The sequence below is a fragment of the Ranitomeya imitator genome, chromosome 1 (genome assembly GCF_032444005.1).
Source record: "Ranitomeya imitator isolate aRanImi1 chromosome 1, aRanImi1.pri, whole genome shotgun sequence".
In the NCBI taxonomy this organism is placed as follows: domain Eukaryota; kingdom Metazoa; phylum Chordata; class Amphibia; order Anura; family Dendrobatidae; genus Ranitomeya; species Ranitomeya imitator.
The window spans coordinates 710,471,603-710,488,171 of record NC_091282.1 but is presented as its reverse complement, the minus strand read 5'-3'; the positions used below and the strand labels follow the sequence as shown (position 1 = coordinate 710,488,171).

The following is a 16,569-nucleotide window of genomic DNA, read 5'->3' as shown; positions in this document are numbered from 1 at the left end:
CAGAGACCTGGAGTGGCCACCATCATCTACTGGGGTTTCACAAGAAACAGTACGTATTACTTATTCACAAGATTGGTGATTGGGGCAGCACGGTGGCTCAGTGGTTAGCACAGCAGCCTTGCAGCGCTGGAGTCCTGGGTTCAAGCCCCACTAAGGACAACATCTGCAAAGAGTTTGTATGTTCTCTCCGCGTTTGCGTGGGTTTCCTCCGGGTACTCCGGTTTCCTCCCACATTCCAAAAACATACTGATAGGGAATTTAGATTGTGAGCCCCAACTGGGACAGCGACGATAATGTGTGCAACCTGTAAAGCGCTATATAAAAATAAAGATTATTAATTAATATTATTAATAAATGTCCAATTGCTGCAGAAAAACTGCTGAGATCTCCATTAATGGGCAGGGGTGTGTGGGCTGGCGGTAGCGGATGTGCCTTCCCATTCACCGTCTATGGTGTTGACATAAATAGCTAAGTGCTGCCCCACCCCATTAATCTCTTCCTCACTATGGTCTGGGGTGAGGTGGAATGGGGCACACAGGGCACCTATTCTGGTGATCAGCTGGTGGAGAGCCGCTTAGCCTGGGGATAGGTGATAAATGTTCATTCTGAGAAGCACCTTTTAGATACAAACCAAAATATAGGCTTTAATGAAGACAGCGATCAATCACTTCTAGCCACAGAGGAGCCAACAGTAAATCTAGTTCTGATGGAACAGCCATGATGCATCTATCAATGGGATATGCCATAAATGGCAGACAGCTGTGAATCCTCTCCCATGGACTGCAGTGGAGAAGGCCGTTAAGAAAGGAAAACTTAAAATACATAGGAGTAGAGCCATTCTAGCTAGTCGACTAAAGTCCAAGAAAAAAAAAAAAAGATGTCTGCCTGTTAAGCAGACGGCTGGCATGGTCACTGCCTGTCTCTATAGAAGCGTTACTTACCGTGAGGTCAGCAATATGCTCAAAAAACTCTACACAAAAACAGAGGCAGAATTAATCATGGATTTCATCGCTCGGTATTAAAAGAGATGAAATTTGTGGATTGAAAAAAAAAAAAAAAAATCGGTAACGGAAATTTATATACTGCTGGTTTTAAAATCTGCACCGCAGGTCAACATCAATGTGGGACACTAATCAATAGCAAATAGAAGGCAGATTTTCCATGAACAGAAGTTTTCTCAACAGTGTAAATGATTAAATCTTCAAAGTACTTGTGCAATTTATCTGTTATTAACAGTCTTCTTCATTCAGAAGAACATACATATTTACAGTTCATTGCCTAGGTGAGTGGCCACTGCTGCAGTTTACCAGAGGTGGCTGGTTTCATACAGCGCTTACAAACTCTTGGCTTTAGAGCTTGTAACCCTGCTTGTAGCTCCCCTATGCTCTTTCAAGGTTGCAGAGGCAAAGATGCGCACAGTTTGGACCAGTGGCACGACCATGCTACTGGTCCGAACTATCAATCATCAGGAGCGCACCGCCCCCTGGCACGCAAGAGCTCCACTAACTTGTTAGGCTATGTGCACACCGAGGATTTGCACAAGATTTTTCTTCTGCAAAAAAACAGAGTATTGGCAAAATTAAAAACTGCTGGGAAAAATATCTGCATTTTAAAAAAAATAGTTTTGAATGGGTGAAAAAAAAATGCTGCAAAAACACTGAAAAAAAACAACCTGTCATGCTGCAGATGTAAAATAACGCTTTGATGGTTCAAATCCCCAGAAAAAGAAAATAAGCAGCATGTGCATGGGATTTAAGAAACTTCATTCAATTAGCTGGTAATATAATACGCTGCAGTTTTTTTCTGATAGCAAAAACGCAACATGTGAATAAGCCCTTAAGCACTGCTCGTCTTCCAAGGCCAACCTGCAGAAATATGAAAGAGGCGCTCTGGATCCAGGCTGGAGCGCAGCACCAGTACAAAAGGAGGAATGTAATATGTGGACAGTGTTAGTCAACCATGTAGCAGAATAGATCTACATAGAAGCGGCGTCATCTGTAAACAGATACTCTAAATCCAGGAAAGAGCCCACACAGAAGAGTTGTACAACGTAGAGATGGCACACGGACATAATGGCTAAACCAGACCCAAGACGCTATAGGAACATCCTTGCAGCCACAGAGAAAGTGATATTACTTGGTTATTCCAACCACCGAGCTTGTGATAGCGGCCGATCTCTAGACCCATGCAACGTGCGGAGGCATGCGGGTTAGTAAGGTCAGTGACTACCTGGGCAGTGATTTAGTGAAAATGGAAGTGACTGGAAAAAGCACTGGAAGAAAAAAGTCAGAAAAAAATGGAGAATCATGGCTTACCTCTCATAAAGAGAACAGAGATTTAATGATCTAAGAGAGGAAATAACAAAGCAAATATAAAAACTCCAATCAAACATTTATACTGATTTAGGCAACTCAACGGAAGACGGCAATAATTACTCAGGGTGCACAACTATGATGGAGATGAATCCTCAGTCACACCGGAGACTGATACAGCAATAATTCACATATCAAGGTAATAAAATCATCTTTGATCTGCTTAATAAGGATTGATTAATACTAATTGTACAAAAGGGGTGAAAAAGATCATTGGTTATTTATTGCGGCAATTTACAACCCTCGTAACAATCGTTTCCCGTGAGGATTCTGGCGTCATTATTGATTAGGAACAGTCATTAGAGGAAGCTAGAATTACTCTTTGCCGCTCTAATATAGATTTACATCTTGGTGTCTTACGTGTCAATAGAAATGATCATCACAATCACTTGTTTGCCAATAGTCTAAATAAGCTGAAGACAGCTGGACACGTAATGACAAAGCTGAAAATCTTCCCAAGCGGCTACACAAAGCGTTTTCAGGAACAGAATGTGGAGAAATGTGAGGGTAACAGGCTGAAATGAAATCGCCATGGGATAAGTTCCTGAGAAGATCCCGAGTCCAAAAGTGAATTAAACCTTGATGAAGCCATTTTGGAGTTCTGGGTCTGTAACTAATATATTGTATGTATGGTGGTTTTTAGTCACTAATTTAAATCAGCCGAATCTGCCAATATTGGTCAACCGTCTATGTATGGCGGTCTTCTGACTCTTCCAGACAGGTGATGTTGGGGAGAGAATGATCCTGTCTATTGGCTCCTCTCCCCGAGAACGAATCAGACAGTTCCTGTTTATGGGGAATTCGGAACAGATTAGTTTGGCCAACAGCTATCTAAGGTAGATGGAGACCTCCTGACTATTCTCTGACAGATGATGTCAGGGGCAGAGAGTGATCCTGTCTGTTGGATTTGTTCTTGGGAAAATTAGCCAAAAGTTCTTGTTTATCGGGGAGTCAAAAAAGATTTGTAGGGGGGGGGGGGGGGACTTTACTTCCCAGCTCCAATAGGGTATTCACTTAGATCAGGTGTCCCCAACTCCAGGCCTCGAGGGCCGCCAACAGTGCAGGTTTTCAGGATTTCTTTAGTATTGCATTGGTGGTAATGTGATCATCTGCACAGGTGATGATTCCAACCCCTGTGCAATACTAAGGAAATCCTGAAAACCTGCACTGTTGGCGGCCCTCGAGGCCTGGAGTTGGGGACCACTGATTTAGATAATCCCCTTGGCACACCATGACGTACATATCCATTAATTCCCGCACCATGCCATCCATGCACATCATGGTGATCGAGAGGACACTGCTGATCATCAATAGGAGGAAGGCTGTGAGTGATGACCCGATGGGATATGAGATCCCGAATCCCTTTTCCATGTCAGCCATGAACATAATTATTTTAAAAACTTCTGTATTTATAATAAAATCATAAAAAGTAAAAACTACCCTACATGTATCTGGAGATTATGCCTACAAAAGTGCTTTGCCCTGCAGCATGCAGGGTCTCAAATTGCTTAGTACTATATATACTATACTGCCGATGATATTGCTCCAAATCCTGGTCCTCCTCACCACATTCCCAGTCTTTTCTACCTCCCATCCACACTATATCACAACTTTCTGTAACCTCTCTAATCTTATACCCATTCACCCAGCCCCCGATCCCCCCAGTCCCACTAGCAGGAGCTCTATGGAACGCTCGCTCTGTCTGCAACAAATTTTCCTACATCGATGATCTTTTTATTACTCACAAACTTTCCTTCCACGCCATCACCGAAACCTGGCTCACCCCCTCTGACACGGCCTCTCCTGCTGTACTCTCGTATGGTAGATTGCACCTTTCCCAGACCCGCCACCCCAGCATCAAGCAAGGTGGAGGAGTTGGTTTTCTTCTGTCAGATAACTGCTCCTTCACCCCAATCCCACTGCCACCCTCTGTTACCCTCCCTTCCTTTGAGGTGCATTCTGTGTGCATCTACTCCCCCTCCAAATGGCTGTCATTTGCAGCCCCCCAGGGCCAGCCACCACCTTCTTCGACCACTTCACCACCTGGCTACTTCATTTCTTCTCCGCTGACATCCCCACTATAATCTTGGGAGACTTCAACATCCCCATTGACACTTCCCTCTCAGCTGCCACTAAGCTTCTATCTCTCACTTCCTCTTTCAGACTTCACTCAATGGTCTTCTGCAGCCACTCATCTTCACCCACCTCTGCAACTCACCTCTTCCTCTTTCTGACCACAACCTACTTACATTTTCTTCCCTCTCCTCTCCAGGTCCACAATCCCCACTTCATAAACTTGCACACCCTCACAGAAATCTTAAAAAACCTCGATCTACACTCAGTGTCTGAATCCCTTTCTCCCTCTTACAGACATAAGTTCCTTACACAATGCGGATGCCGCTGCCACTCTATATAACACCACAATAGCTGCAGCTCTGGAATCCGTTGCCCCTCTCACATATACCAAAGCTCACAATCAATAGACAGCCCTGGCACACCAGCCTGACCAAAGAACTGAGATGGGCTTCCAGGGTTGCTGAGCGGAGATGGAAAAGATCCCACTCCAACGAGGACTTCAACGTATTCAAACTGTCCCTCACTACTTTCAAGGCCACACTGGCCACGGCTAAACAAACCTATTTATCAACTCTCATATCCTCCCTGTCTCACAACCCTAAACAGCTATTCAACACCTTCAATTCTCTCCTCCTCCTCCCCCCTCTCCACTCATCTCAGCTGAAGACTTTGCCTCATTTTTCAAGTGGAAGATTGATAATATTAGGGACAGTTTTGGTCGACAACCCCCAGAGCCCTTCCTCCTAACTGCCCAGCCCTCCACCTCCAAAACCAACGTCTCCACCAATACAGAAGATCAACTCTCCACTCTACTCTCAAGATCACAACTCATCACCTGTGCACTTGACCCAATCCCATCCCACTTCATCCCAAATCTCACCACAGTCTTCATCCCAACCCTATCCCATCTCTTCAACCTATCACTAACAACTGGTGTTTTCCCCTCAAGCTTTAAACGTGACTCAATCACATCTATCCTCTAAAAGCTCTCCCTTGACCCATCCTCTGCATCTAGCTATCACCCCCATATCACTTCTCCCTTATGCCTCAAAACTACTGGAACAACACGCCCATCTTGAACTGTCCGCGCACCTCTCTTCTTGCTCCCTCCTCGACCGCTTACAATCTGGCGTTTGGCCACACCACTCCACTGAAACTGCCCTAACTAAGATCACAAATGACCTATTAACCACCAAGGCCAAGCGACACTACTCTGTCCTCCTCCTCCTGGACTTGTCCTCTGCCTTTGACACAGTGGACCATTCCCTATTACTACAGACCCTCTCATCTCTTAGCATCATAGACTTGGCCCTATCTTGGATCGCGTCATACCTAACAGAAAGGACATTCAGCATCTCCCATTTGCACACCACCTCCTCACCGCGCTCCCTATCTGTCAGAATCCTGCAAGGTTCAGTTCTAGGGCCCCTGCTCTTCTCCATCTACACCTTTGGCCTGGGACAGCTCATAGAATCTCAGGGCTTTCAGTATCACCTCTATGCTGATGACACACAGATCTATCTCTGGACTTGATATCACCACCCTACTAACCAGAATCCCACAATGTCTGTCTGTCCGCTATTTCATCCTTCTTCTCCGCTAGATTTCTAAAACTTAATATGGATAATACAACCCCAGGCAAAAATTATGTAATCACTGGCCTTGGAGGATGTTCATTTAGTTATTTAATTTTGTAGAAAAAAAATCAGATCACAGACATGGCACAAAACTAAAGTCATTTCAAACGGCAACTTTCTGGGTTTAAGAAACACTAAAAGAAATCAAGAACAAAAATGTGGTAGTTATTAATGGTTACTTTTTTTAACCAAGCATAGGGGAAAAATTATGGATTCACTCAATTCTGAGGAAAAAATTATGGAATCACCCTGTAAATGTTAATTCCCAAAACTAACACCTGCATCAAATTAGATCTGCTCGTTAGTCTGCAGCTAAAAAGGAGTGATCACACCTTGGAGAGCTGTTGCACCAAGTGGACTGACATGAATCATGGCTCCAACAGGAGAGATGCCAATTGAAACAGCGTGCTTACAGTTTCAGCAGCAGTTGCCGGCTTTAAAGCAGCGGTCGGGCTCTCACAGGTGCCCGCTCATTAAGGTAATGAATATTCACCTCTTTCCATTCCCATTGACGTGGAGAGAGGTGAATATTCATTCCCTTAATGACCGGGGACACGTGATCGCTCAGCCGTAGGAGCTGTGGATACTGGAACGAGATGCTGCGAGGGCGCGCAGGGAAGGTAAGTAGGATGTTTTTTTTAATGCTTTTCTCATGGGAGTCACGCATACAAGGATAGGGATGAGGAGTCATGCAGACAAGGATGGGAATAAGGAGCCATGCAGACAAGGATGGGAATAAGGAGCCATGCGTACCAGAATAGGGATTAGGGGACAATGCATACCTAGCTTATTCTCGAGTCAATACGTTTTCCCAGTTTTTCGAGGCAAAATTAGGTGCCTTGGCTTATACTCAGGTCGGCTTATACACGAGTATATACAGTGATTATGGATTACTTTAAAATAGGAAGCAAGATGGTGGCCACCAAGATCAGTAACTGATGCTACAACTCAGTAGCCAAAGAAGGGAGTGAAACAGAAAACCATTTGTGAAGGAAAAAGATGAGATACAAGGGTACCTATCAGAGTTGTTACAAATGTGTTTGGCAAGCCCTATTCCATCTGCCATAAAAGTAATCTGTGCCCATTGAAATGGGAGAGGGAGAACCTCCTCTTACCCGATTGTGGCCGTGGCTCTTCTTTTGATTAGCTAGCTAGGGGCATTTTGATAGCGTGATGTACATGTAAAGTAATTCCAGGCCGGCTAATCAAAAGAAGAGCCACAAACGTCATCAGGTAGGAAGAATTCTTCTTCTTCCATTCAAGTGGCCACATACTACCTTCATGGGACGTGCAAATCAATTTGCACACACTCTAGTATCAACAGCTCTTCTTAACATCTATGTCCTTCCTAAAGTGCTGTAGATCGGAGGGGAGCCTGGTCCTGGCAACTCTCTAGTGCGCTCCACAATTGGCAGAAACTATTGCATGAGCGGGCACAGATCAGAGAACCGGATTGGTAGGTACTCTACCATCCTCACCGTTATCAAGACCATTTTAGGTAAGGGCTAGATATTAAATAATAAAATGATAAGTACCTTTTGAAAAAAAAAAGGTTTGTTTAGCGTGGATGAGGACATCATTGTAGAATCGGGAAATGAGTTTGTACTGACTGGCATTAGCCCATTAGGGGGATATTTCATTGTGTCTGTCAAGAGCGGGTGGGCGCTACACGATCCAAAGAAATGTATGGTCGCAAAGAACGGCAGCCAGGTTAGGACGAAGAAGGTGGTATCGGGACACTTGGAAGGTGGTCCAAAATCATGTCATTTAGATTTCAATGAATGCAGCTGCTAGGTGTTATGGTGAAAGACCAAAGACCTAGATGGTATATGTATAACTATTATAAAGAGTGTTTATTTTTTTTATAAGTATGGGGTCAGCCCAGATGGGAGATGTGCAAAGAAGCCGTTGTGCTCCATCCTCTACACTTCGGGGAATATTTCCTGAGCATTGGGCCACCGATAAGAACAAAATGGGATGTGCAGACGAAATACAGAAAAGGCCAATAAATGTCGTATTAATAAAGCGTTTACAGCATTGTGTGGTGCAGACAATGGAATCCAAAAGAGTTTGGTCCAAGAAGACCTCAGATGTCATTTTTGTCTATTATCTGTTACCAAACTTAAGAATGTCAGGCAGGCACACAAAAAAGACAAAACCTAATTAAACTTTTTTTTTCTTTGCAGCCAGATGGCAGAACATGTTGTCAACTTTCAGAAAATAGATCAACGTAGCGACTCAATCTGCTCAATAAGATTTACCTGTTCCAAGTTGGCAAAGTCAAAAGCTTCCTGACACTTAGGATTCAGTAAGCGAAGAGTGTGCCGAAATATGGGCTCCGGGCACGCCACTCGTAAAATTCATGTCTAGCAAAAAAATGGACAATCCACATGGAAGGATGGTGGACAGCGGTGAAGCATTAGACCCGGACAAATTCCTTGTTATCGGAGCATGAATTGCTTAGGTAATTGCTTAGGCCTCATTCAGACAGCCAGAGTTTTTCGAACAGAAAAACACAGACTATTATTCATCAGTAAAAAACAAGACAAAACAAAAAAAAAAAACAAAGTTCTATCCATGAAAGTTATGGATAGAAGACATACGTTAATCATAAATGTCTGAATGAGGCATAAAGGTCTACACCAAATCCTAAATTTCATTGGAGGGAATATAAAAAAAGAAATAAAAAAATGTAGAACTAAAGCAAAATCCTTATGCATAATAAGGAACAGTACTTACGTGCATTCATCAGATGATGGTGGTTATGGTGTGGAGCTGGACAGAAGACCTGTGCAGCATAATCCTCAAAGGTGGTTGGCTCCAAATGTTGCTGGATAATGAGATCCAAGTACCGCATTCTCTCCTCAAAGCTTCAATTTTGGGGGGCAGGTTAAGGAAAAAAGTGAAAAGTTGAGATTGCAGCACTTTCATTGAGTGCCTAGATGCTAAAAGGGGACATTTACCAGTGCTAAAAGGTTTGTGAAAATTGAGACATTTCATTTGTCTCAGCCAAATCATCAATGTTTGATGCAATTTATTACATAATGTTTTAGTACCTATGCCAAAACTTAAAAATGAGAAGAAATGGGGGCTTAGCTAACCTTTTGGAGTGAGGAACAACATATTTATGATTGCATTTCTACATGAAAGGTGCACAATCTAGACAGCCATCTTGAGAAGGGCATGGAATAAATGCATATTAGAGCCGTTTTAAACAAGTGTTAAAAGTCACAATTTGTGCCAATTGAGCCACTGGTCTCCGGCTATTTGCTAACATTAGGAATTATATTAATTAACAAAAGAAAAGGGTGGCGGTTTTCTTGAAAACGTATAAAAAAAAAAAGATCTAAATTTGCACTAAATGTTATCATTTACATGCAACATTAGGCACATTGGTCTATTACTCTTATCTATTATTGGGATCACTTCCCACGTTTCAAAAGATTTGCTGGCTCAATTTGTGTCAGATTTATCATAAAGGAGCGACATCTGATAATTATCTGGTTGCAGAGTTGACCTGAGTACGCTAACGATTTGGTGGTACAAATTCCACCATTTTTAATAAATGTCAGGCAAAGTCTCATCCTCTAACTCATGCTAAGTGCAATTTAGTGAGGTCCCACGTACACTTTAGAGTTGGCGTCACCCATACAAATTAGACTGTTGTCCAAAGCAGTCGATATTGGTGGGTTTGGCTAAGTTTAGGCTAACATCAGCCGAATCCAACAATATTGACAGGTTCGGACAACAGTCCAGTTTCTATGGGAGACGTCGGCTAAATCCACCAGTATCAACAAGGTTCGGACAACAATCTAATTTGTATGGGGGACTCCAACAGAAGATGTTTGGGAAAATAAGAATCATGCAAGTCTGATTTCAGACTGACAATACTTTTGTTCTCTAAGGCTATGTGCACACGTAAGAAAAGAGGTGCAGAATTTTCTGCACAAAATCCGCATCTCCTGGCAGAATCCGCATCTCCTGGCAGAATCCGCAGCTGCGGATTTGCTGCGGTTTTTATGCGGTTTTAGTGCGTTTTTTGTGCAGAATTTATGCGGATTTTGTGCGCATTTTCTGCAGTTTTTGCCACTGCGGATTTCTATTAATGGAGGGGTGCAGAAATGCTGCAGAACTGCACAGAAGAAGTGACATGCACTTCTTTGAAATCTGCAGCGTTTCTGCGTGGATTTTTCTGCACCATGTGCACAGCTTTTTTTTCACATTGATTTACATTGTACTGTAAATCACAGTGCAGATCTGCAGCGTTTCTGCACAAAAAAAAAAAAACACTGCAGATCTGCACTAAATCTGCATCATGTGTACACAGTCTAAGGCTATGTGCACACGTAGGAAATGTGGTGCAGAATTTTCTGCACAAAACCCGCATCTCCTGGCAGAATCCGCAACTGCGGAATTCTATCATGGAGGGGTGCAGAAAAGCTGCAGATCCGCACAAAAGAAGTGACATGCACTTCTTTTAAATCCGCTGCAATTCCGCACTGATTTTTCTGCACCATCTGCACAACTTTTTTTTTTTTTTACATTGATTTACATGGTACTGTAAATCACGTGCGGATCTGCAGCGTTTCTGTGCGGAAAAATCCGCTGCGGATCCGCAGCAAATCCACATCGTGTGCACATAGCCTAAAGCCGGGGTCACACTTGTGAGAAACTCGCACGAGTCTCTCGCATTAATACCCGGCACTCGGACCGGAGTGTGCGGCTGCATTTTTCTATGCAGCCGCACGCTTCGGTAGGATTTACATCTTTTTACATCAATTAAGGAATCTGCTCTTCAGACCTTCTGGGGTCATCACAACATAGAACCAGACCTATTCAGAGGACCATAAAACAATAAGACTTCCTTATCTATGAACTGTTCCAATATTATTATTATTTATTTATTATTATAGCGCCATTTATTCCATGGCGCTTTACATGTGAGGAGGGGTATACATAATAAAAACAAGTACAATAATCTTAAACAATACAAGTCATAACTGGTACAGGAGGAATGAGGACCCTGCCCGCGAAGGCTCACAATCTACAAGGGATGGGTGAGGATACAGTAGGTGAGGGTAGAGATGGTCATGCAGCGGTTTGGTCGATCGGTGGTTACTGCAGGTTGTAGGCTTGTCTGAAGAGGTGGGTCTTCAGGTTCTTTTTGAAGGTTTCGATGGTAGGCGAGAGTCTGATGTTTTGTGGTAGAGGGTTCCAGAGTAGGGGTGATACGCGAGAGAAATCTTGTATACGATTGTGGGAAGAGGAGATAAGAGGGGAGTAGAGTAGGAGATCTTGTGAGGATCGGAGGTTGCGGGTAGGTAAGTACCGGGAGACGAGGTCACAGATGTATGGAGGACACAGGTTGTGGATGGCTTTGTACGTCATGGTAAGGGTTTTGTAGTGGAGTCTCTGGGCAATGGGGAGCCAGTGAAGGGATTGACAGAGGGGAGAGGCCGGGGAATAGCGGGGGGACAGGTGGATTAGTCGGGCAGCAGAGTTTAGAATAGATTGGAGGGGTGCGAGAGTGTTAGAGGGGAGGCCACAGAGCAGGAGGTTGCAGTAGTCAAGGCGAGAGATGATGAGGGCATGGACTAGGGTTTTTGCAGATTCATGGTTGAGGAATGAACGGATTCGTGAAATATTTTTGAGTTGAAAGCGGCAGGAAGTGGAAAGGGCTTGGATATGTGGTTTGAAGGAGAGATCAGCGTCAAGGATTACCCCGAGGCAGCGAGCTTGTGGGACTGGGGAGAGTGGGCAGCCATTTACTGTAATGGATAGGTTCGTTGGGGGGGTCGCGTGAGATGGGGATATCTATTATCTAATATCTATTTATATCCCTCTCACATAATGATAATTCTGCTTCACATCACTTGTTGTGTATAAATATGTGATTCTTCAGAATTTGAATTAGTCTTTGCCTGATGAAGAGACCTGTGTAGTCTTGAAAGCTTGCAATTTGTTACCATCTTTTCAGTTAGCCATTAAAAGGTATCAACCACTCATGTCTAAATATAAAAAAATACCATTACTGATTAGTATACCATACAAGTAGAACTGTGCACACAGTGCTCTAGTCACTTACAACAGGTATACTTTCCTGAAGGCACAGGTGTATGGCACTTTATGGTGTAAAGTAAGAAGAACAGACCATACACAGCTGAAAAGAAAGCCAGAATGCAAACACGCAACCTACCGACTGACAGCAAAAAGGTGCACTTTTAGTCTCCTTCAGGTTAACGGAGCCCTATAGATATATTTAAATTGTAAGTAACAGCTGAGGTTATATACAACAAAGACCAAATCCACACACTCTGCGACATTGAAGTCTATGGTAAGTTGCAACACAAAATCCTATACTCTTGGACAGATTTTGTGACTTTGTGTCGTAGTAGATCGCAAGTCACAACCAGATACCATTTGAGACCATTACATCCAATACGACGCTGTGTAGACCAGGCCTAATAGACCTCTCCTTTTGTATATATGCAGACCGCTCTACTTTCCACAGTGAACCGTAGATGATCGGCTCGGTGGACCCTACTCATCAGGTGGAGGTGTACACTATATACTATACCTTACCTATTTGTGGTCACATGCATCATTTCCATTTACTGAATGTGGGGTGTAGAATATTTTGGGGAAAGTAATTCTTCATTTCCTCTGTGGCCTGTGTAAATGTAATGTGAGCAGGAGACTGAGAGGACTACAGACGTTGCATAAGGAGGAGTAGGAATAAATAGTATTGGGACATTTTGTAGGGAACAGATATAAAAATAAATAAAAAAATCAAATGAATAGAAGCTAAAACAAAACAAGAGCACAGCTGTATATTATATTGGGAATCAATAGCAGATATAGGCATATAGTTGCAAACATCTCCATAAACGTGAACTTAAAGTAACTTCACCAAATTGATATACTAATACATCTAATAATTCCGAATGCCAACTCGTCTTCTATGGCTGGATCAGAGGAGTGTATCCATGTGGAGGAAAGGCGACCGGAGCGTCGCCCAGCTGCCGATTTCTGTGCAGTTAATAGAATTTTCAGATTCGCAGCAAGTCTTCCTTGCACATGAAAAACTGCCCTTTGTCTATTACCAAAACTAATTTTCTATTTGGCTGAAAAAGAAGAAGCAGAAAAAAAAACAGTTCTCTTCTGCCTCCCGTGGAGCTTTTCATTAGGTTTAGTTCGCTGAACTTTTAAGCTATTCCTCCGAGGCAGAAAGGTAAAAAACAGGGAGACGAGATGAGCTTGTTAGCACATTATAGACGCGGTATCTAAGAGGGTCCTAGAAAATCCCACTGGTGTGTTAACTTCTCCCTGTCGGCGTGCTGGGGATGAGGCGCCTCTGATTGATCACTCGTGTTCACACTACTAGTTGTACGCTGCTGTATAACCAATACTTTACATTAACACAAACACCCTGCAAATATTCCGATATTGTCTGTTCAACACCCGTCATGGCTCCAGAATAACGAGTATGCCAAAACAGATCGCGATCAATGGGAGTAATGACAAGTTCTTCAAAGGGTCAACAATTCGGAAATCTGATAACAATTTTTCCAAGGGTGCGGAAAATCCAGTGAGTATTACTGTAGGACCTAGGCTTTATCCATTAGGTACGCTCACATTGCAGCTTCTAGGTCAAGAGGATCTCTCCTATTTAGAGGGTGGAGAAAATCAGTCAAAACCTCATAGATGCCTATTTAAGTCAAAGAGGTGCATCAGAAGTTGCCTAGATCCATACGAAAAACTGATCTGCGTTGCTCGGATATGAATGGAAGTCTGAACCTTTGCAATAGGACTTAAAATTATATATATATTTATATATATATATATATATATATATATATATATATATATATATATATATAATTTACCACTAGCTGACCACACAGCACAAGTACAGACTATGGGAACCCATGAGAAAAAGATGTTTTCCAGTTTCTTTGAATCCAAACATTTATTAGAAAACGCTTCTTAAAAAACCATGGCAATCCATGCACCCAACGAGGCTCCTCGGCATTTCAATACACACTATAAGGACAACAATACAGGACACGTCTCGAAGTCAGTGAGTGAATTCAAGTTTCTCATTCAGCCCACCGGTGCATAACATCCAGCTCCTCCCCCTGTTAAACAACATCCGTCAACACGCCCCGGATGTATAATATCTCATTTCTCCCAGCTGTATCACATCCACCCCCTCATTCCCCGATGTACAACATCTGGCCCCTCGCCCTCCCGATGTATAACATCTGGCCCCTCGTTCCCCCTCTGTATAACATCCGTCCCCTCGCCCCCAGGTGTTTAAATCCGTCCCCTCGCCCCCAGGTGTATAACATTCAGCCCCTTGCCCCATTTTATAACATCCGGGCCCTAGCCCCCCTGTGTACAACATCCGGCCCCATGAAAACGAGAGAATTGATTAAAAAAGAAAACAAACCAAACACTTCTACATAAAGCTGTGCCACACATAATCTGAGCGCCTTATTATGAGACACAAACTGGATGCAAAGTAGATATGCAAGAGGTAATGATCAGAGCTCGCATTGATGGAATGCATCTTCAATTTACAATTACCAAACAGAATTTCTCATCTCCTGTAATCACCTGAATGTACCCAAAAAAAAAGATCACAATAGCAGATGAAGACAAAATAGGAACAGAAAACTCAGTTTGCACATGCAATTGAGTAACATGAAGTACATGGGCCCCAATGCAATATCTCCAACAGCGCCACCAACTATAACAGGAACATTTTTGCCCCCGAAGCTCTGAGGTCTAAATGCATCTGCGACCCCTGCACCTACTACAGTTATACCCCCGTGTACATGGATTCCAGACTATGACCTGCTGCTAGTACTTCTCATTAATATGACTGTGGGGGCTTCACAATTAGACCCTTTAATAGTTCATTATAGGTGATTAGTTTTGAAAACAATTCACAGCATGCACCATCAGATTTGGTGCCACGCAATCCCACGGACGGCTGCCACGTTCGCGAATGTTGTGATCAATCTTAGGAATTAGCCCTTGAACAGCGCCATATACTGAGTCTCTGGGGGGGGGGGGGGGCAGATTTATTTAACAAGAAATTGCCCAGCCGGGCCATGATGGAGGCTCTTCTGACAGCTGTGATAGGGTTGTCCAAATCTCTGCTTACTGCCATACCAATAAGCATGACGTGATAATAGGGGAAGATGGCTAACTAGTGCAGGGCTCCCAAACTCCAGTCCTCACGGCCCCACAACAGAATCATCAAGGCATCAGAAATTGTCACGGCTTCTCTCACAGGTCTGGATTAAACAATGCGACATATAAAGCTTTCTGATCCGGTTCTAAAATCAGTGCGGGGGGCCGGATGACTGGGAATGATTCTATAGAAGTCTATGGGATGTGTTAGGGCAACAGCTGAAAGTGTTGTCCACTTGTCGGAACATTATATATATACACACACACACACACGCACACACACACATATATATATATATATATATATATATATCACAAATCTGAAGTCAGGCGCGAAACGGCCGTCGTCTAGCCCAGCCGCATTCCTTTCCTTGCACCCCCGGCCGTGAAGATGTTTTTTAGGCATTTGGAATAAAGCTTACCCGCATCGGATGTCCAGGTCGTGCGCTCCTTTTCTTCAGATTTGTGATACATTTGTGCTGCTTTCTCGTGGAGCTCTTGCACCCAGGACTGATCTTTACCTTCTAGACACAGGTGAGCGGTTCACTCAGCTTCTTTCCGTCGTTAGTGCCGTCCGGCTGTTTCTTCTTTGTTTATATATATATACACACTGCTCAAAAAAATAAAGGGAACACTAAAATCCCACATCCTAGATATCACTGAATGAAATATTCCAGTTGTAAATCTTTATTCATTACATAGTGGAATGTGTTGAGAACAATAAAACTTAAAAATGGTAAATGTAAATCAAAATTAATATCCCATGGAGGTCTGGAGTTGGAATGATGCTCAAAATCAAAGTAGAAAATGAAGTTACAGGCTAATCCAACTTCAGTGGAAATGCCTCAAGACAAGGAAATGATGCTCAGTAGTGTGTGTGGCCTCCAATTGCCTGTATGACCTCCCTATAACACCTGGGCATGCTCCTGATGAGGCGGCAGATGGTCTCCTGAGGGATCTCTTCCCAGACCTGGACTAAAGCATCCGCCAACTCCTGGACAGTCTGTGGTGCAACGTGATGTTGGTGGATGATGATGCAAGACATGATGTCCCAGATGTGTTCAATCGGATTCAGGTCTGGGGAACGGGCATGCCAGTCTATAGCTTCAATGCCTTCATCTTGCAAAAACTGCTGACACACTCCAGCCAAATGAGATCTGGCAATGTCCTGTCTTAGGAGGAACCTAGGGTCAACCGCACCAGCATATGGTCTCACAAGGGGTCTGAGCCTGAGAATCTCATCTCAGTACCTAATGGCAGTTAGGCTATCTCTGGCGAGCACA

The 16,569-nt window shown here is 43.4% G+C and overlaps 1 protein-coding gene and 1 long non-coding RNA gene across 5 annotated transcripts in view; one reads left to right on the top strand and one right to left on the bottom strand.

The window, feature by feature from the left end:
• The window catches only part of LOC138643208 (uncharacterized), a 31,959-nt gene extending 23,560 nt beyond the window's left edge, over window positions 1–8,399 (top strand). The window contains exon 3 of the long non-coding RNA XR_011314152.1: window positions 8,272–8,399. This is a non-coding gene — a long non-coding RNA (uncharacterized lncRNA). The remainder of the gene's footprint in view (window positions 1–8,271) is intronic.
• The window catches only part of RALGAPA1 (Ral GTPase activating protein catalytic subunit alpha 1), a 314,621-nt gene that overhangs the window by 3,956 nt on the left and 294,096 nt on the right, over window positions 1–16,569 (bottom strand). For 3 of the 4 annotated variants that reach the window (XM_069732024.1, XM_069732041.1, XM_069732049.1), the window contains exon 39: window positions 8,825–8,955. In XM_069732024.1, the coding sequence (XP_069588125.1) occupies window positions 8,825–8,955 (131 nt within the window). Of the gene's footprint in view, window positions 1–2,315; window positions 2,346–8,824; window positions 8,956–16,569 lie in introns of all 4 variants that reach the window. The other variant, XM_069732032.1, reaches the window with a different exon arrangement.